This window comes from Andrena cerasifolii, chromosome 1, assembly GCF_050908995.1.
Source record: "Andrena cerasifolii isolate SP2316 chromosome 1, iyAndCera1_principal, whole genome shotgun sequence".
Lineage (NCBI taxonomy): Eukaryota > Metazoa > Arthropoda > Insecta > Hymenoptera > Andrenidae > Andrena > Andrena cerasifolii.
Window position 1 is genome coordinate 31,718,875 of NC_135118.1, and position 20,380 is coordinate 31,739,254.

Consider the following 20,380-nt stretch of genomic DNA (forward strand, 5'->3'; position numbering starts at 1 on the left):
GATAAGCCTAAGCCGGGAAATCACCCGCACCACGTTTTTGTTTAAGTGCCATATTGACGCTGTAAAAGAAACAAGTAACACAAATTGAAAATATTCTTTTTAATTTTTTTTTTGGCATAATATGAGTAGCTTAATAAAAACCAGAAAGATTTATTTCATTATATGCTGTATTTACTGAGAAAAAAATCTTTAAGGATGTGTCGGACGTACAATATTAGACAAAAGTATATGAAATTTGAAATACTTGAATATCTGCGTCTTACGCATGGTAAATCTAGATGCAAGAAACTCGAACGACAGTTGGAGTCTTATTTGTATTCGTACAGAGGGATTTTTCACTTTACAAATGCTTTTTCAAGCATTATTTGTTGAACTTATGCCAGTGAAAATATCCTGAATTCACAATCTTCTCAAGTTATAATTTATTTCTTTAAAACGGTGTAGCGAAAACAATTGAAACTCAGCAGATATTTTAATCCATCCATACACTACATGTACAAAAAAATTGAAAGCAGTGGTACCATTTCTTCAACAATTTTTCAGCGGTTTTATCTGTCAAGATCGTCGCTTTCCATAAGAGAACGTGTAAAATCAGTGAAAATTAAAATCGCTATAACTCAGCAACCATTTAATGAATTTGTTTAAAATCTTTTGAGCCCATCAGGAAGATTCAAAAGAACAATCTCATAAATTTACATCAACATGGTAGCGTTTTGAAGCTAGCTCCGATAGATCCTTAAAAGCAGCTTGCTTTTTCGACCGTTCACAGTGGAATACCCCCTTAATAGCGTGTTCCATGCGACGTGACTTCTCGGGTTTCTATCCTTTAAGTCATACGCATCTTCCACGCCACATTCCTGCTCCTTTGCAGGTAGATTTATGGCGTTACTAGTGGAAGTATATTCTGCCTCGTTTCTGGATTCCTACTCTACAATTTGATTCTCATCATCCCCGAAGAAATTGAAGAAGCGATGGGAGTAAGGATGTAACGATAATCCGGCCTCTTTAATAATGGCACCTTTCCTCGGTAATCCTACTGTTAACCCTCTGTTACGGTTTCGTCTTTTATAAAGGAGCAATTAAAACTCTATCGATTTACGAGCGGGCCCGCAATTGCTACCGAGTCAAGTGGAACGACCACCCTCGGAATCGGTTTCTGTCGCTGCCGCGGTGGGTGCAATAAAATTATAAGACTTTCGCCACGTTTGTGTAATTGTTGGCAGGATAATTTTGCTGCACGGTGCAGGTCTCGCTCGGTCAGGGGCGTGGTCATAATCTCGGTTCTACGCTCTATTCCGCGCGTATGCGCTCGATCCTTTCACCACCTGCTTAGACTTCCATCGACCGTCAAGGTAAGGCTGCAGAAATCTGCTCGCCGATGAATTTGGCGTTGCGATATATTTTTTCCTTTAGAGGCAAGTTTTAGCAGTCTTCCTTCTCCGCGTTCTCGTTGGTAAGAATACGTGTGCTCGCTTGTCTATAATTTAATCCTCGTGTTTTTGTATTTAGGTTCACCAACCTCTAACTCTGCGCAATTTTCGGTTCTTTTTCTGGATATGAGATTCGTAATTTATCGCAATTGAGCACAGTGTTTGGCACACGCTGGACGCGGAAATGCATGTATTCTTATAATATTGTTCTCTTTCATAAGATATGAACCTCACAGAGAGATTCTTCTAATCTAATCTGAGAACTGCCTGTTGCAAATTCGTTGGAGCGTTCAACTCAATATTTACTGCACCAGCGAGCGGAGTTCTACTTTAGCTGGGCGTCGGGAATTTAAACCCCCACCTGGTCTTATTTGTGAGTAACGAAATCTGCATTAATTAAACTATGTATATCTTAAAGGGTTTAGCCGGGTAAGCATAGTGGAAAGTGCCCCCAAATTATTCAACCTGGTGTACAGCAATCGATAGGTTGCTCAGAGAATACTATATCTGCCAAGTATCAACCTGATACCCCTACTTAATTACTAGGGTAGTTGCAGGGTGAAACGCAATTTGCAGAAGCTCCATTACTTTTGTTCTGATAAATAGAAACTTATGAAAAAAATCAGAGACGTTCTACCCATTGGTGTACATGTCTGTGAATTTTTTCAGAATTTTCAGCAGCAAAACCGAATTTTAGAAAATTTAGAAATTTTAGGAAAGACTCCCACATTTATATTTTTACAGTTTTGGCGTCTTTTCGTGGTTATTAATGTGTAATTTTTTTAGATTTTTCGAAAGGGTGGAATACTATATCTGCCAAGCATCAACCTGATACCCCTACTTACTTACTAGGGTAGTTGCAGGGTGAAACGTAATTTGCAGAAGCTCCATTACTTTTGTTCTGATGAATAGAAACTTATGAAAAAAATCAGAGACGTTCTACCCATTGGTGTACATGTCTGTGAATTTTTTCAGAATTTTCGGCTGCAAAACCGAATTTTAGAAAATTTAGAAATTTTAGGGAAGACTCCCACATTTATATTTTTAGAGTTTAGGCGGCTTTGCGTGGTTAATAAATTAAAGACTAATATTCCCTACCTTCCCGGATATTAAATTGGTGTTATATGCAATTCTAAACACTTTCGCATCGGTTAAATGAGTCAAAACAATTAATTAGAAAACATTTGACTGTTGATAAGTTTAAATTTTTAACTAATTGCGTGTGCGAGTGATAACCGTCAGTACGTAATAGGTGTTACTTCGACTTTTCTTGGTAGATTCATGAATGTTTTATATTTTTTATTTTTTGAATTCTGATTTTTGTTTTATATATATTTTTTTTATCGCATGCTTGGTACCTTCCACAAATTATAAGGCCCGCACAGATACTTAGCAAAACATTTAATACCGACCAGGTAAATCCTGTAATAAATGATGATAGGGGCGTAGATTAAATTAAAAACTGCCCGTTACTCGTGTGGCACAACAAAATTATCAAAGATAACTGATTTGAATTCAGTGACTTATTTATCTGATAATGAAAAGCTATTATATGATATTGTTTGCAGGAAGGCAATTCAAGATACCGAGCATGCGATAAATAATATATATAAAAAAATATATTCTACCAAGAAAAGTCGAAGTATACACGCGATTAGTTAAAAAATCACTTATCAACGGTAAAATATTTTCAGATTAATTGCATTGGCTCATTTAACACATGTGAAAGTATTTAGAGTTGCATATAACACCCATTTAATGAACAAAACATATTCGTCGTATGAGTACCGATGCCATTCCTTTTCACACGAGAAGGTTGGAAATATCAGTTTTTAATTTTTGTAACTGCGTTCACCCTTCCGAAAATTTAAAAAAAAAATGATACATTAATAATCATATACAGACGCTAAAACTGTAAAAATATAAATGTGGTGCCTTGATAATTTCAATATGAAATCGGCATTTTTAATCTTTTCGAATTTTCTAAAATTCGGATTTGCAGCTGAAAATTCTGAAAAAATTCACAGACATGTACACCAATAGGTAGAATGTCTCTGATTTTTTTTATAAATTTCTATTCACTAGAATAAAAATAGCGGGGCTTAAATTGCAAATTACGTTTCACCCCGTAACTACCCTAGAAGTAGGGGTATCGGGTTAATACTTGGCAGAAATAGTATTTCTTTGAAGAACCTCTATCGATTGCTGTGCATCAAGTTCAATTTGGTTTGGGGATACTTTTCACTACGCTTACCCGGCTAGACCCTTTCATTCTGTTCAGAATATTGAAATCATCTGTAAACAGAATAAACGAGATAAAATCGCTTTGTATCAACCTCGTTAACTTATGTAGTATCCATTAATTAGAGATCAAAGATAACCTAAAACGACACAAAATGAGTATCCATTAAACGGTCTGGCGAGTATTAAATTCAGAGTTCGAGGTAATTAAAACGCGAGTTAAAAAATGTCGCCTGCGCAAGAACGATGCAACTGTTCGCAGGAAAACTCTCCCAGCACGTAGCCTTTGAACCTTTACCGATAAATAAAAAAAGAGAATTTCGTTGCAACAAATATCCTACTAGCGCCATCTAGCGTGATAGCGGCATAACTTTGGTAGCAGGATGTTGAAAATGACGACGGATAGTTGCAGCCGAATATCGTTAATAAATCAGTACCAATCAGCACTAAGTAACCGGTACAGATCAGTCCCGCGTTTCCGACCCTCCACCGTTCCCGTTTTATAAATTTTCATCGCGACCGTGACGTCACTCGATATCAATCGCAAGCGGCGGTGGATCGCACAGTTGGACAACGAGTGGGGAAATCCGGGTGGATCTTTTTTGTACACGGTGAAAATACACGTCACTATCCATTTCGGAAACAAACGTCGCGGTCGCGTGTCAGAGTAGCCTAGCAGTCCGCCCCGTTCGTCGCGAACAACACCAACGCCGGACCATTCGAAACGAGTCTACGAGTTTACCTTTCACCTCCCTCCGGTACATATTTGTTACGCTTTCACTCCGTTATATCTCACGCGGCCAGATCATCTATCACGTACGTTTAGATTCAATTGCGGTCACTTACTTGCACTGAGAAGGTACGCGTACTTTCATTGGTTAGATTTTAAGCGTGAACAACGGGCCTTCTGTTGTTGCCGGGCCGAGTGAAAATTTATACATCTCTGCTACTTTCACCCAGGCGATCGAAGTAACGGTAAACCCTAATATTAAGAGAAGAATTCTCTGTATACGTATTTTTTTGTACGTGACCTCATTTGGCTCGTTTGACTTTAACTTCCCGGACATTTCTCGCTTTTTATTTATCAGAGCTTCGGCGTGGCTCCCTCGAGAAAAGTTTCACTTTTCCCTGCGCAAATGATGCAACTGCTATCTCGCAGGCGGTCGCCACGTAGAGTGAACCACGTTGTTTTCAATACTCCCTCTCTCTCCATCCCGTGGTCAGCTGTTGCAATCATTCGCCCGTACGTTTGACGGAATGCTGTGAATGTTTATCGCGTCAACGAGTTTTCCTCTTAAACGCTTCGCTCTCGCTGGTTCTTTCGAGCAGCTGTCGCACGCTTCCGGGTTTGTTACACGCACTGCGCATATTTTTAACGGAATTACGGTAAATTAAACGTACGAGCAAATCGCTTTTGTAGGATACATTCACAGGAGCGAATATATTTAACAAAGCTTTAATTAACATTGCGTCCCGCGATTCCTTCTTCCAGAAATATGCAGTACTTCCTGCTATTTGTCTTGCTAAGTGTCGTGGTGCAGTTATCCGTCGCACCGCCCGTCAACCAAAAGGCCAAAGACGGGGAGCACGACAGTGAAAATGAAATCGAAGATGTGGAAGAAAGGGTACGTTTCTCGTCGAAGGAAAAATGTTTGATTTCCGCCAACGAAATTTATACCACGTGTTCTTTACGCAGGACGACATTATGGAGTACCGTAGGTATCTAATGGAGGTGGTTCAAGTGTTAGAAAGCGATCAAGAGTTTCGGGCGAAGTTGGAGAAGGCGAACGACGCGGATATACACGTAAGTCGAAAGCGCGAGTCTCCGTCGATGCTGAAGCTAAGGAAAGTATATGTTAAACCGTTCGTTTACGAAAGTCTTTCGCTGCTAGACAGGGAAAATAGCCGAGGAGCTACAGTTTGTCAATCACAATGTTAGGACGAGATTGGACGAGATAAAAAGAGAGGAGCTGGAAAGGTTGAGGCACCTCGCGACAAAGGAGCACGCGTTAAAAGAGGGTTTACAATCGGACCATCTAAAGGTGGCCGAGCATCTAGACCATACTAATACACGAACATTTGAAATATCGGATCTAAAGAGATTAATCGCCAAGGTAATGCGAGACTATTAGCGAAGAGAACGGCAATTGGTGGAATAAGATGATACATGAATTCTCCCGTACAGACTGCGAAGGACTTGGCCGAGGCAGATAGAAAACGACGAGAGGAATTCAAGGAGCAAGAGATGGAAAAGGAGTTCGAAGAGCAGGAGAAATTAAAGCGTAATATGATAAATTGGCTGCGTAGATTTTATTTATTTGGTTCGGGCTGAAGTTAATTTACACGCTTCGCTGTAATTCTTGCAGACATGGATGAAGCGGAACGAAAAAAGTACGAAGAAGAAATACACGAGCTGAAGGAGAGGCAGAAGAAGCATGATCCGGTAAGTGGCGTAGTATAGTTTACTAGTTTTTTAGCCTGTCTTCGCCAGGCATTACTATCCTATATAATAAGACGCCTAAGGTAACCGCAACTTTTGTTGGAAACTACCCTAGAAACAATTTTCGCTGCGAAATACGAAATTTTACAACTGTTGCGTACCAGAAGGGTACCTGTCTAATTGGTCTCCTGAAGGGCATTTCGGGGGGCCTAAGTCACATACGTGCCCAGACTCACCGCCCGGCGACATTTGAGACCCCCCCGTTATAGAAACGAAATAATTCTCGATATTATTACACCAACTGATGCGTGACAAAGATCCCGAATCAAATAAATTTTTGGAGCATATTCACTCTTATAACAGCGCTTTTTCGTATGCCTCTATGAGTGCCCAAATAAAGGGCGCATTTCGACTATGCATTGAGCGCGCGTTTGTATCTCCACCATTTCTTGGAATCTTTCGAGCGAGAGTGAGAGAACTCGCGAGCGAGCGAAAGAGGACGAAAGATCCAATGCAGTAGCGGCTACTACATTGTACATAAGTACCTGTTTTAGGCCAAGGGTACTACCCATTATCGAATTTTCCAGTTTTTTCAGTTTCTACGGCATATTTGGGTGCCGGGGAAACTTCATGCCGAATCTGAACCTTGTAGGTCATCGGGAAGTACGAAAAAAAAACCTCTGGAAAGATTTTGCCAACAAACGAACATCCACCTTAAGCGTCTTATTATATAGGATTCCTATTGTTTTGTCAATTATGCTTTTCACTTCTAGGTGCATCATCCAGGTAGCAAGCAGCAACTGGAAGAAGTATGGGAGAAACAGGATCACATGGATGGCGCAGATTTCAATCCTAAAACATTTTTCTTCATGCATGGTAATTAGGGAATTCAATCCCGGGATCCCGGCTGTCTTTTGAATTCTAAAACTCCCAGGATTTGATATATCAAGTTCTCAAGAGTATATAAACGGAATCCAAAGAGCAGCTGGGATCCCGGGATTGAATTTCCTAATGGTAATACAACGTTTATTATTTATATTGTTTGAAGGTGACGCTTTTACATAATAAACATTTCAGACATTGATGGTAACGGAGTGTGGGATCAGAACGAAGTGAAAGTACTATTTTTGAAGGAGTTAGATAAACTTTACGCTCAAGGAACACCGCAACAGGATTTGCTAAAGCGTGCGGAAGAGATGGAACGAATGAGAGAACATGTGTTCAACGAAGCTGACTTTAACAAAGACGGACTTATTAGGTGTGTATCTGTAGCTTTTATATACTTCAGCGAGTTTTCAATAGCTTGCATTCTTATTTAGCTACGACGAGTTTTTCGAGCAAACGAGGAACCCAGATTTTCAAAAAGACGAGGGTTGGCAGCCATTAGACGAGCAACAGATTTATACTCACGAAGAGTTTGAAGCTTTCGAAAGGCACAAGCAAGAGGAAATACAGAAACTTATTGCCAAAGGAATGGTAAGTGTAGAAACGTAGAATGACGATTGTGAAAGCGCTAGTTTTCTGAAGTATAAACGTTCATTCCATTAATTATTCACATTGAATCATGAAGATTTATGGTTCTTAACATTTTTTGGAGCTTTCGTTACACATTTAGTTAGTGGCATGCGTAAGACTGATGACAAGTCTGTGAGTTTGATAGTAACTACGTGAAGTGTATTGTTAGAACGAGCAACTATGATTCTTTGCAGAGCAATTGACATTTGAAAGTACAAAGTTTGTAGAGAGATATTTATTTAACAAAGCTTGAGTTTGTTACTTGTAGCATATCATTTTCGTATGTTCATTCTGTTTATAGATAAGAATACCGTAGCCTGTTATGTTAGTCACTAGTATCTATTCACCCGTTTTTCTTCTTTTCTCCTACCCCGTGTCGTTTGTAATGTTTTTTGTAATTGATAATAATTAGCTTGTGCACTTTTTGTTGCTGTTATTAGCTACCACCGCACCCAGGTAATATACCTGCGCAACACGAGCCGGTAAGTGAACGATAATGTTTCAAATTGTATATTCAAAGTCTGTGCATATGTGTGTTTCATCGCGTGTATCAGTGCTTATGTTTATTGTAACAATTATTAATAACCCGCAATCCGTTCAGTTTCGTTGGAATGTATGTTTATCGAAATCAGCGAACTTCTGACACAAGGTTCTTTCAACGTTTTATTACAGTTCCCGCCACAGTACGCACACGCGCCGATTCCGCCGCAGCAGTACATGCCTGGTAGAGATCCGAATCAGCAACTTCCGCACCAGCAACAATTCCAAGACCAGAACAATCCGCAATATCAGCAGCCGCACGGCATGGCCCCTCAGCAGCAATACCCTAACGTTCCAGTACAGCAACTTCACGGACAAGTTCCTCCACAACAGTATCAGCCGCAACACCAGCAATTCCAAGGTCAACTGCCACCGAATCAACAATACCAGCAGATGCAACCACCGCAGCCACAAGTTCCTGTTCAGCAGCTGAACCCTGGCTCGGTGCCTGTTCAGCAACATCCGGGACAAGTACCCGTTCAGCAACATCAAAATCCAGTTCCGGCTCAGCAACAGCAGGGAGAAGTTCCGGCTCAGCAGAACACCGCCAATCAAGTACCGCAAAATGCTCAACACAACGCCGCACCGCAACAGACTAACCCGAGCCAACCAAACTCGCAGCCTGCGCAAGCTTCCGCGCACCAGGACGTTGCCAGAAATCAAGTAAAAACTGACGAGCAAGCGTAATCCCAAAATCTCTCTGTCTTCTAAGAGTTACTAACGAACTGATTAAGAAACTACCGAATGAAATTAAACTAGACCATGTCTTCGATTCCCAAGCGACTTCTCCGCTTCGTAATATCTTTCATGCCCGGTTTCATGTTCCGTTAGTCCGGCCACTTTGGCGCCTTCGCACCGGTCGTACACAGATGAAGTTTTAACCCTGCGTTCGGCACGCAAGGGCGATTAAGTTATTTGACATGAAATGTAAATAAAGCCTGTTTCTAGGAAAACCAGCTGTGCCAATAAAAGTTGGCTTTCTTGCCTCCCTTCTAACCCTTCCCAGCAGAAATTCTTCGCGGTTCCGAGTCGTGAATTAATCTTTCTTTCTTTTTTTTCACTGGAAACAGCAGTTGGGGGCATTGCGTGTGAGGAAACACACGGTGCAGGTATGGGTAGGGGGGGCGTGATATCGAACAATTCAGTGAAATAGATCGTGTTTAATTTCTCATATTTATTATTGCATACTGTTTATGTTAGTATATTACTTAGGTATACGTGCCAAATAGCAACTTAAATGTATGATTGCGTGATTCATCTGTTTGTTCACCCGCCAAGCACGGATAGGTAGGTAGGTAGGTAGGTAGGTAATGTAACGCTTACTCCTCTATATATAGGGTGTATTTATAATTATAGCATATGTCGGTAGAACGTCATCTTACATGCTAATCGGTAATAAATAAAAGAGGAATTTGTAATGGGTGATAGGGGTTCTGCTTGCATCCGTGACTAAAAGTAAATTACCTCCTCCAAAGCCTCGTAGTGCCCGAGGTCGTTGGAGGGGAAACGGGGAAAGAAAACGTCGCTTCGCGATTCGTCACGGCTACATTACACATATCCCGAGTGTCTTCGGTGAGAAACTATTCGTTATATGGGGGTGTCGGTTTAATTAATTCTCGACTATCTACTCAAAAGAAATACTTCGTTTAACGTAAATGGAAACAATAATAACTATATAAACTATCGCCATCTGCAACGAAACTTCACGCCTGTCGACGTCCTTGGACAGCGAGCATCTTTCTATAGGCCGCGACGATTCTCAACGATCGTGACATTAGAAACGGAAACGAAGGCAGGTTAAACGCCGATGCTCCGCAGGTGATCAAGTGACCGGGGCTGCAGACGCGACAGAAACCTGACATATCGTGGAAAGTCACGAAAAGAATTCGACGCAACGTACGAAATTTCGCGGGCAAAAGAAATGGCCGAGAATTAGCCAAGGTCAGCGTCGATCGCTAGAGCATCCCGTCCGTCCTGTTCCGATTCCGCTTCTAATTGCCGCGAGGCACTGATCGGAGGCGCCACGCGCTCTTACATTATTCGCAAACGCTTTGAAAAATATTTGTCATCGTACCAAAACAAGAACGCTTCTCCGCCTCTCGTTGCACGCGACCAATGCCTCTCCGTTAGCGCGCGATGGCGGCATATTCGAAAATTGAAACAGAGGCCACAGATCTTAAATTACGTAAAGTATCTTCACGACCGGACAAATAAATATATTACAGGTTACGATAATAAAGATGAACTTTGCCGTATAATTAATGCTGTATTCTCTCTATTTACAGTGAACGCGCGGCTGTGCCTGTCTGTCGCGTAGCGTATTGTGTGTTCACCTTTAGTGTACTCTCGTCCCAAGAATGTGTCTCTCCTCTTCTCGCTCCCACTCCCCCCTTTCTCTCTGGCTCGCTCGCTACGCGTTCTTCGCATACTCACGCCCCTTCCCGTCTCAATCTCCTCCTCCCTTATTTAATACTTGTTACCTATTCCCCGTGCTTCTACAGTACCGGCAAAACGATTTTGGCTGTCCAATGTGCTCGAGCAACGACTCCCCACCGTGTCGTTTGGTTCTCGCTGCAACGTTATTCCCAAGGATGACGAGAAAAAGGTAAATAACGGTAAGAAGAAAATGAAAGATTATTCTACAATAAGATATCGACGATCAACTACGTAGCACCGACGTGCACGGAATATATGTAGAGAGATTGGGGACTGCGGCTGACGCGTGACTGGCCCTCGAACCGGAGTAAGTTTTTATCCACAACGTCTCTGATTCGTCGTTAAAGAGCAACAATGGCCCAACCTACGGTGGCGGTAGCGCCGTTGAGCGGCCAAAATCTTTCGCCCGTACTATAAAACGGTTGCTCCTTCTTTCCCCTCGCTAACACTTTTTGAAATGGCTGCTCTATTTTCCTGTGCGTGTACATGTAGCTGTCGTGTACGCGTGAAGATGTTGGGTACGGTGCGCGCGTGTATGTTCGTGTACGTGTGTGTGGAATATCGGCCGCTGGCCGTGTGTGTTCGATTAAATAATCAGGTTCAGAAGAATGTGCGGTTCTATTGCTCGACTAATAATAGTTTCTGTAAATTAGGATGCCACCTAGAGTTTATCCTCGAACGTTCGGTCGTTGCCACAGCGGAGAAACGGAGAGCACGTGAGTCGGTCGCGCACTAGCTCCCCTCCAGTTAGCGCTCCGCGCGCGTCCTCTACCGTCCATGGTAAACGTTTCTCCCGCGCTCGGCTGACGCCGTTACGCCGTTACGCATCCTGCAAACTAGTCGTGAATCGCGGATACACGGGATTACTACGCTTCGTTTATCGCTTTATTCTTACAGCTTGCTGGGATCTCCTCGGTACCTCCGGCTCCTTCTTCTACCCCCTCTGTGTACAAGTGTGGCGTGTATGTACGTCGGCTCGACCGTCAATTATAATACGATGTTACACCTCAAAGCTAAGGCGAAAGTAAAGGAAAGAGTTCGGCGCGTGCGTGATACATTTCAGATCCTGCTTTTCACGGATTCCCGATGCGGAACGAGCGTTAAAAAGTCTGTTTTTGTACGGCAGCTCGCGCTGCTACTCGGACACCATGGGCTCTCGAGGCGTTGCTCCTTGCGTCCAGTGTCTCTCGCATCACAATTACGCGGCTGGCATCGATCGATTATAAAACAATAAACTCGTTAAATACGCAGGGCGATCGTCCTCTAAGCATCGTGGGGTCCGCGTACCAATGCGAGTCAGTGCAGCTACAGCTGAGTGTTTCCCGCCTCGCGGCTGGACGCGTCTCGCTCGCGATATAGCCTCCTAACGGTTCCCTTTCGATCTCGAGATTCGCGAGTGGACAGTTCTGTCGAGTCTTCCAACGTCTCCCGCGACTCTCCGCTCCCCCTGGCGATCCGTCTTGGCGATCACGCGCTACGCTTCGTGATCGTTCGACGAGCGAAATCAAGAAAGATGGAGACACCAAGACGATGGATCGAAAGGATGGAAAACCCGAGAGACCGATCGATAAGCGAGCGAAACGCCCAAGCCAGCAGGACAAATGGCTAGGTTCTATCTCTTTCTCTCTCTCATTCTCTCTCTTTCTCGAAAGTAGTATACTAGCGTGTCACGCCCGTCCGCCCTTGCGTTGATTCGATAAAAATTCTAAGAGCTACTTTGTCTTCGATTCCTAAGGTCCTTATACACTTTTGTCTAAACTTAATTTCTTTCTCTCTCTCTCTCGCTCGCTCGCTCGCTCTCTCCCCGTGAACCTTTGTCTCGTCCCCGACGACGTTTGACCGGAATACTTGCGCATCATGCTCCTTCAAAAGTAAAACGCATCCAGCAGAAACCTTATTATAGCGTCAATATATCAATTTATGTATATATATATATATATATATATATACTTTTGTCTCATATATATATATTTACTTTACTTTGTGTCCTATATCAATAATAGCGTATTAGATGCTTTTTTTTTGTTCACTTACACCTTATGTATGTAATATAAGTATCTTTGTTTTTTTTTCTTCTTTTCATCTGTTCACAGATATATCAAAATGCGTAAACGAAAGTTCCTCGAAATATCCGTTCTCTATGTTAAGTCAAGTTACACGCATTCCTCTCCTTTCTTTCCTTCCTTTTGTTACTGTCCATCTCCGCGCTCTCCACTCCCCCCTCTCTCTCTCTCGCTCTCTCTCTCTCTCGCTCTCTCTCTCTCTCTCTCTCTCTCTCTTTCTCTTCCACACTCTCTCTCTCTCTCTCGTACAAGCGAATCGAAAAGAAACGTTTACGAGAATATGCCATTCAGGGTATTACCGGTGCTGGTGATTGTTCCGAACAGAAATTTTGTCGGGCTGCTTGTAGATTCTGTACATTCGCTCTACACGCACACAAAAAAGATTCGTAGACACATTGCGTAATCGATGGAACAGAATTCCCCTGCGCCGCTCGGAACCAAAGAGAATGCCAAAAAGTTTTCGGAAAATATTCGAGTTCCTCCTTTGATTCTATCCCCCCCCGGCCACAATAGCCGTGCTCTTTAATCCTCGTAGAAATTTGCGCGGCGTCGCTAAGACCTTCGAGACGAGACGAAGAGAATACGCACTAAGAAGAAACGTTTCTTTTTGTTCTCTTTCTTTCTAAATTTTACGCAACGTCCCCACAAATAATTCTCCGCATTCTTTCTCAGTAGTCTTTTCTCTGTATTCCTCGTATTCACCGTCTCTTCTATTTATTTTTTTTTTTTTTAAGTCACAAACAATCCATTCGGTGACGCGAAATTTCGAACGACTTTTCATCATGTACAAGTGGTCACGGTCTACGGGACACGTTAAATTTTTTCTTTGGAAGGCACTTACTACTTTTTTTTTTATACAATATTAATTTTAATCTCTTCCACATTCTCGCCTGTTCACATGCCCCCATCTTTCTCTCTCTTTCTCTCGCACACTCTCTCCCCAGCCCCCCCTCCTTGCCGCCTCGCTAATTCTATCTCGCAATTTCGTTCGCGGCTCTTTGAACTCGTACTTTTTTTTTCCCTCCCACTCTTTCTCCTAACCCCACCCCCTCGCTTCCGCTCACGAATTTCTTTCAACTTCACCCTGCCGCTGGTTCCGTTCAAATTTACCTTCTCATTGAACACATTAAGCCTAAATGGTAATAAAATCTTTTAAAATCGCGATCTACCGTATCTCTTCCTTTCCTCTTTTCCCTAAATCCTTCGCTCTCCCCCATCCCCCCGCCCCGCGCGCATCGTTCCAATTCTCACGGAAAACAAAACGTGCTCGTCGATCGATGCCCCCTTTCCTCGACCGCAAACGCCCGAACCGTTTTCGCACAAAAAATCTTTCGTATCAAGAATAACGCGTTTCAAAGTTTCGCCGGATCAATTTTTTCTTTTCTAACCGCAGACAATATAACTTCGCTAATCTCGATCCTCCTCGAAACCTTCTTGCGAACCGTTTTCCCTTTTTTTTTTTTAAAGCTTTCGCGTAAGGGGAGTGGCGCGAGAACGACCGGTTGCTTCACCGAAAAAATTGCCTAGACAGCGCACCGACGCGTGCGGGAAACCTACGGCGCCCTGCTTCTTCTTTCCCCGAGCAAAAGCGAAAAGCGATGGTCTTTTTCTTTTACGGAAGGCCACTTCGAATTTTTTTAACTTTTTTTTTCTTGGTTACTTTTTTAACACTTACAAAGAGTCACCCCCGAACCAGTGTGCCAACTCTAAAAAATCTGCCTCACCTTTTTGTTTCTAGAAAGTTCCGTTCTCTCTTTCACACGCGCTCCCGCCCCTCTCTCCCCGCCTCTCCTCCGCATTCGCACTGCCATTCTCCCGCATTCTCTCCATCCCACTTTCTCTCCCCGTCTTCACCTCTATCCGTGCTCCTCGGGCCGAGTAAGTTCGAGACGAACTCGCTCGCGGACGTCGTAACGGTCATTTCTCCCCTCTCCTTTCGTTTTCGAGTCGCGATCGAATTTCCGCGACACGCCCGGCGAAACGGTCCGGCTCGGACGGCCACTCGGCGCGCATCGCTCTTCGATTGTCGAGGATCGAGGGGTCCCTTCGCGAAAAGTCGTACGCGCAATATGTAAAATTTTGAAAAATAGCACGATTTTCCCGGAAAAAATTATTCACTCGACCACACGCATTCGCCCCCATCCGCACAGCAAACTCCCTTTGATCGCACCACTTTCACGGACAACAGACGCAAAACGAATCTCTCCCATTCTCTCCTTCTCTCTCTCGTGCGCACGTCTGTTCGCCAGTTCCGAATTCAATGAATTTCGCGGTCGTGTCGCCGTTAAGTTTCTCATTCTCCCTAATCTCTAAACCTTATAATTTTTATACTTGGCATACCCCAAATATGGCAGGAAGGCAATCATTACACTTAATAAAGTACAGCAATCGGTTTTGTTCTCTCCTTCTTTTGCGTCCTAACGTGCTCGAGCCGAGCAATCTTCTTTATTCGTCCTCCGTCCCTCGTTCCGTAGAGGCCTAGTCGTCTTCTCGTTCGACAGACAGTCGTAAGCAAATTTTGTACATCTTCCTCGCGCTCGCCGTGCTCCTCGTGGCTCCATCGACTCGCAACGCCCAACCCGGGGATGTTCAGCTACAATTCCCTCCTACACCCCCTCGTCTCCTGTTTCAGGAGTCGCCACGGAACCCACGAAGCCACGATCCCCGACGAGCCGGGCCTAGATCGAAAAGTGCGGATCTTTCCCGCCTCGATTGCGACGAATCGACGCGAGAATAGTAATCACTATACATTTGGCATTAAACGTACGGTTATCGTATATGCGTGGATATATAAATCTCGAGTGTAAGCGGTGCTCGCTTCTCCTCGCTGGTGCACGCTTCAGCGCGAGGCTTGCGCGCGAATCTCCCGCGAGACTCTTCCTCGGTGCTTGAGGGAACTTTGAGGATCTATCTCGCGCTTCCGTCCCCCTCCTCTACTCCCTTCGTTTTGATTGTAAGCCTCGATCTCAGGCCGAGATCGCTGTGTAGGTTTAGCCTGCTCTCTCGCAGGGTCGCCGCGAGGCGAGGACGAGTGGCTGTCGCGCGTATCGTCGGAGACCAAGCGGGAGCGAGGACCTCGGCTCGCCCCACCAGCGACAAGCTCGGTCCCGCGATCGGACGAATCTCGCGACCGGCTCGAACGGCTCGAGCTAATCGAGTCGGGGGATCCGTACCGCGGACGCCGCCCTCTCGGGGCTTCGGCTCAGCGAAAAGAGCCCGCCTAGGTTCGTGGTGGAAGTGGAGCGCTCCTCTGGGTTAGCTCTCCCGACTCCTCGGCTCCGACTGGCTTACTATTCGCAACGGGAGTCCGTCAGCGGCTCCAGCTTCACGGAGATCTTGTCCTTGTCCTTCAGCCCGTGGGGGCTCTTCACCAGGTCCGCGATGTCCTCCTGAAAGAGATTCTCCGGCCGCGGGCTGACGAAGCTCCGCGTCGGCTTGTAGGTCATTCCACTGACGCCTATGCCGACCTCCACGCTGCTCGGTATGTGCCCCGGGTCCATCAGGGGACCGAGGGGGCTCGCCAGAGGACTCTCCATCGGGCTCTCCGGCGGGCCGCCGGATCCGGGGCTGGCCAGGCCCAGATTCAGTGGCGAGTTCCCGTTGTTTCCGCCGCCCCCACCACCGCCGCTTCCGTTGTTGCTACCGATCACGTGGCCGCCGCTGTTGTTGCTGTTGTGGTGGTGTTGGCTGGCCTGCATCGCTGCCTGCAGGTTCGACGACAGGCTGGTCGACAGGTTCGTGGAGAGGTTCGTCGAGAGATTCGTCGCCATCATGTCGTGCTGCTGCGAGTGCGCTGCAGCCACCATGCTGCACATCTGGTGTCGGAGACCTGCGGCAACAGACGATCTCGATTTGTAAAATTGTAGGAGGTGACTGTAGGGCTTTGGTAGGGGTGAAATAATGACGCGCTTGGTGATAAATAATATGACTGTTTATTGGAATGTCGATGTGGTTCGGTCGATCGCTTTTGTGAGCAGGGCTTGAAACTGTTATTATGAAGATTTTGGTTCTTGAAAGAGTTGTGAAGAACCTTTATTCGGAATAACCGTTATAAAGAACCTAAATATCAGACTATATAAGTTATGGTTCCTATGTAGCTCTATAGGATTTTAATTTATAGGGGGAATTTGTTATTCTTCGTATAGATTTATAGTTGGAACAATTGCGGGCCGCAGGTCAGAGGCTGGAGGGCCAAATACACCCCGCGAGTTGCTCATCACTGGTTTAATGGATCCCTCTTAAGGCTTAAACGCAAACTATAAGCTTATTAAAATTTGGTAGCTCGCAGCGCCAATACTACGTCGTTTCTATTGTAGATGCATTAACCCAGTGACTCCCAACCGGTGGATCGCGAAGTGTTTTCTGGGGGATCGCCACGGGTTTTGGGTCTTTTGTAATATTCTTAAAGGGGGACACCACTGTAATGGCCCGAAAAGTAAAGGTATCTTTGGAAATTTATTAAAAGCAAACTATGGAATGAATCTTTTTTAAACTTTCAGGACTTTTTATTGGATGTTTAAGTTATACGAATATCTTTTTTTAAATTTATTTAAAGCAGATTTGTAAGCTGTACAGGACCAGTAACTTAGGGCTGTACAAAATTTCCGCTGACAGGGTTGACAGTTTTCCGACGAAATGGTTCTTCGGAAATCAGAACACCAAAAAGTTTTGGGAACTATATGCGCATGGCTATGCCACGACCGGTTCGATTTTAAAAAAATTTAATAATGACAAAATAGCGAACCTCTGAAAAAAGTGTGAAATTTGGATCTAGTAAATTAACCTCTTTCGTTGAAAAAAAATTAGAAGGAAACGACCAATCAAAAAACTCTTCGGTCGTGCCACAGCCATCCGCATATAGTTTCTAAAACATTTTGGTCTGTTGATTTTAAAAGCACCGTTCCATCAGGAAAGTGTCAACCAGATTTTTTGCAGCGCAAAGTTATTGGTCCTGTACAGCTTGTAAATCTGCTTTAAATAAATAAAAAAAAATATATTCCTTTAACTTAAATATCCAACAAAAAGTCCTGAAAGTTTAAAAAAGATTCATTCCATAGTTTGCTTTTAATAAATTTCCAAAGATACCTTTACTTTTGGGCCATTACAGTGGTGTCCCTCCCCTCCCTAAGTTAGAATTATATTCTGAAATACCGATTTTTAATGCGTGTCGTTTACCTTATTAAATTTACAATATTATAAAAGGGGATCGCGACTCAAAAAGGGTTGGTAAACACTGCATTAACCACTTTCCTTTCATTTTCTTTACGACTAATAAATAAATAAATTAACTTGATATATTATTTGGTAAATCAAGAATTGTTCTCCCTTTCTCTTCGTACAAAAGATTGTCCGTCGCAGCACTGTGCCTCGCGTTGGTAGCTATGAAAACTTTGAAATTGTAGTTAGCACTTGGAACACCTGCAGCTCTTCCCCGTCTTTCAATAGCCATGGATGTATCGTAAACTCCTGAGAGTGTCAGGTCCTAAACGGACGCGGATGGGGGACCGGTTTTTTCAAATTAAGAACGCTCGTGGCGTTCCCGCGCCGCGCATCTGTAAGTCCCATACGGTAAGCTTGCACGAGGCGTACGCAAAATTTAGGGAACCGCCCAAAAAATGCTCATTGGCGTTCTCGTGCCACCCCCTTTCTTCGACAGGCCCCCAGAGCTGCTCGGAGGGAGAAATGGCAACTTGCACGAGCCTTTAATGTCAGAATTAAGCGAACCATTGAGCTGCGCGTTGCGTAAACTTTGTATTGTGCCAGTGAAAGAGTTCTCGAAGACCAATTGCGGCTGAAGTGACCAGACTGCCTTAGAATTCTGTGCTTGAATTTCCTAGGAATTATTTTACATACTCTTATAGTAACACTCTGTCGCAAAATCGATTTGTTAGAAATTACTAAAAAATACTTTTCACAGTGCTCCTGCTGTCTTTACATCATTACACTTTGCGTTTTAACGACTAGCCTTCTAACTCTGAACTACTTAGAGTTTTAGACTTCACACTGTAAGTTCCACGTAATTACACACATTGTCCACGGTTGTACTTTTTATTCTTGTTCGGTAGTTACTGGTAATCTAGTTTAAGGCGGCTGCCGGTGGTATTTTATATTTCCTGAATAATCGATTCTATGAATTTTGCAACAGCTGATAGAGAAAGAAAGGTGGGAGGAACTAGGGGAGAGTCGCCGATATACCACTTACTATATTTTACGTTATATTTCCTACTAGCAAAATACCCCGGCGCGTTAGGGCAAAATCCTGAAATTGGTTTTTAGGCATTTGTGTGGGTAAACTTTGTAAATAAAAACCGAGCTGATATCTAATAGGGCCTAAGAGATTTTGAGGAATTTGTGAAAATACATTTTACCCCTTTTCGATGGAATTGGGGATGGAATTTCCAAAAATCCTTGCTCAGTGGGTGCCTACGTCATGAAAAAACGTACCTTCCAAATTTCACGTTTCTAGGTTAAACGGTTTGAGTTGGGCGTTGATGAGTCAGTCAGTCAGGACTTCTTCGTTTATATATAGGTATAGATTTGCCACTGTACGCAAGCTAATATCGGATATCGTAGCTCGAATGATGCAAGTGTTGAGCGAACGAGCTTGGCGTTTATCGAGTGTGAAAGATAAGTGTTTAGGAAAATAGGAGACAGTGTGAATTTTCAAATTACGAATCAGTTGCAAGGGAGACGCGTGTCTAAACGTATTCCAGGTATCCACGTGGCGAATTTGCTCGCGAAACACGTGGCACGGTCGCACGTGACTTTAACACGGTAAAAACTGAGTCGTCGTATCTCGTAGAACTCACAGAGTGGAATAGAACTATAGACTTAAGGGTCCATTCTGACTTGCCGGAAGAAAAAGGGGCCTATTTTTCATGAATTTTTTGTTCAAGACTAATGTAGGGATTTTAATGTTTTTTTTTGTTAAATGTTTACTATTCCTTGCTGCACAGAACTGTATTTTTATATTTCCAAACTATAATTATAAATGTAGGAATTTAAGTCGCAATGTTTGTGCCTAAAAAAAAAAACATTAAAAACCGTACAATAGTTTCTGAAAAAAAAATCATGAACATAGACCTATTGTTCAACCGGCAAAGTAGAATATATATACTTACCTATGTATCTCGGAAGAAGGTGACGTTCAAGATACGGCTGTAACGAATATTCGAATAATCTAAGTATTCGAATATTCGAATACCAGAGAATTCGAATTTCAGATTCGAATAGCAGAGAATTCGAATTTCAGATTCGAATAGCAGAGAATTCGAATTTCAGATTCGAATAGCAGAGAATTCGAATTTCAGATTCGAATAGCAGAGAATTCGAATTTCAGATTCGAATAGCAGAGAATTCGAATTTTAGATTCGAATACCAGAGAATTCGAATTTCAGATTCGAATACCAAAGAATTCGAATTTCAGATTCGAATTTCAGATTCGAATACCAGAGAATTCGAATTTCAGATTCGAATACCAGAGAATTCGAATTTCAGATTCGAATATTTGAATATTTAAATAATCAGAATTATTCGAATATTCGTTATAGTAACGGGGGCAGAAATAAAATATTATAATTCCTCAAAATCGTTTATAGGATTTTAGTTTCCTATAGAAAACTCTACTTATACTGTTTGTCACCCGCTTATGGCGGGACCCGGGTGGGCCTAGAGAATGGGGCCCTTGGCCGACTGAGTTGAGGTTGTCCACTCAT

At 43.4% G+C, this 20,380-nt stretch overlaps 2 protein-coding genes across 12 annotated transcripts in view; one reads left to right on the forward strand and one right to left on the reverse strand.

The window, feature by feature from the left end:
• The first annotated feature begins 4,145 nt into the window (after nt 1-4,145).
• Nucb1 (Nucleobindin 1) lies at nt 4,146-9,119 on the forward strand. Of its 7 annotated transcripts, none has more exons than XM_076825609.1 (11): nt 4,146-4,282; nt 5,164-5,296; nt 5,368-5,475; nt 5,564-5,785; nt 5,857-5,953; nt 6,038-6,114; nt 6,885-6,987; nt 7,189-7,369; nt 7,431-7,587; nt 8,067-8,108; nt 8,299-9,119. In XM_076825609.1, exons 2-11 carry the CDS (start codon nt 5,168-5,170, stop codon nt 8,851-8,853), a joined length of 1,671 nt encoding a protein of 556 aa, XP_076681724.1. In that variant the 5' UTR covers nt 4,146-4,282; nt 5,164-5,167; the 3' UTR covers nt 8,854-9,119. The 7 variants fall into 7 exon arrangements, with proteins under 7 accessions (XP_076681724.1, XP_076681706.1, XP_076681689.1 ...); XM_076825591.1 differs by lacking the exon at nt 4,146-4,282 and adding an exon at nt 4,289-4,429; XM_076825574.1 differs by lacking the exon at nt 4,146-4,282 and adding an exon at nt 4,302-4,646.
• A 197-nt stretch (nt 9,120-9,316) lies between these two features.
• The window catches only part of LOC143375869 (protein bric-a-brac 1), a 413,320-nt gene continuing 402,256 nt past the window's right edge, over nt 9,317-20,380 (reverse strand). For all 5 annotated transcript variants that reach the window (XM_076825442.1, XM_076825451.1, XM_076825480.1 and 2 more), the window contains one exon: nt 9,317-16,494. In XM_076825442.1, the coding sequence (XP_076681557.1) occupies nt 15,956-16,494 (539 nt within the window). In that variant the 3' untranslated portion in view covers nt 9,317-15,955. The remainder of the gene's footprint in view (nt 16,495-20,380) is intronic.

What these genes read in the sequence shown, in the direction of transcription:
- Nucb1 (XM_076825557.1), top strand. Translation starts at nt 4,938, where the DNA reads ATGTTTATCGCGTCAACGAGTTTTCCTCTTAAACGCTTCGCTCTCGCT. An exon ending in TAAAGAGATTAATCGCCAAG is followed by an intron (nt 5,786 to 5,856) that starts GTAATGCGAGAC and finishes TCTCCCGTACAG; the next exon opens with ACTGCGAAGGACTTGGCCGA. An exon ending in GGCAGAAGAAGCATGATCCG is followed by an intron (nt 6,115 to 6,884) that starts GTAAGTGGCGTA and finishes TTTCACTTCTAG; the next exon opens with GTGCATCATCCAGGTAGCAA.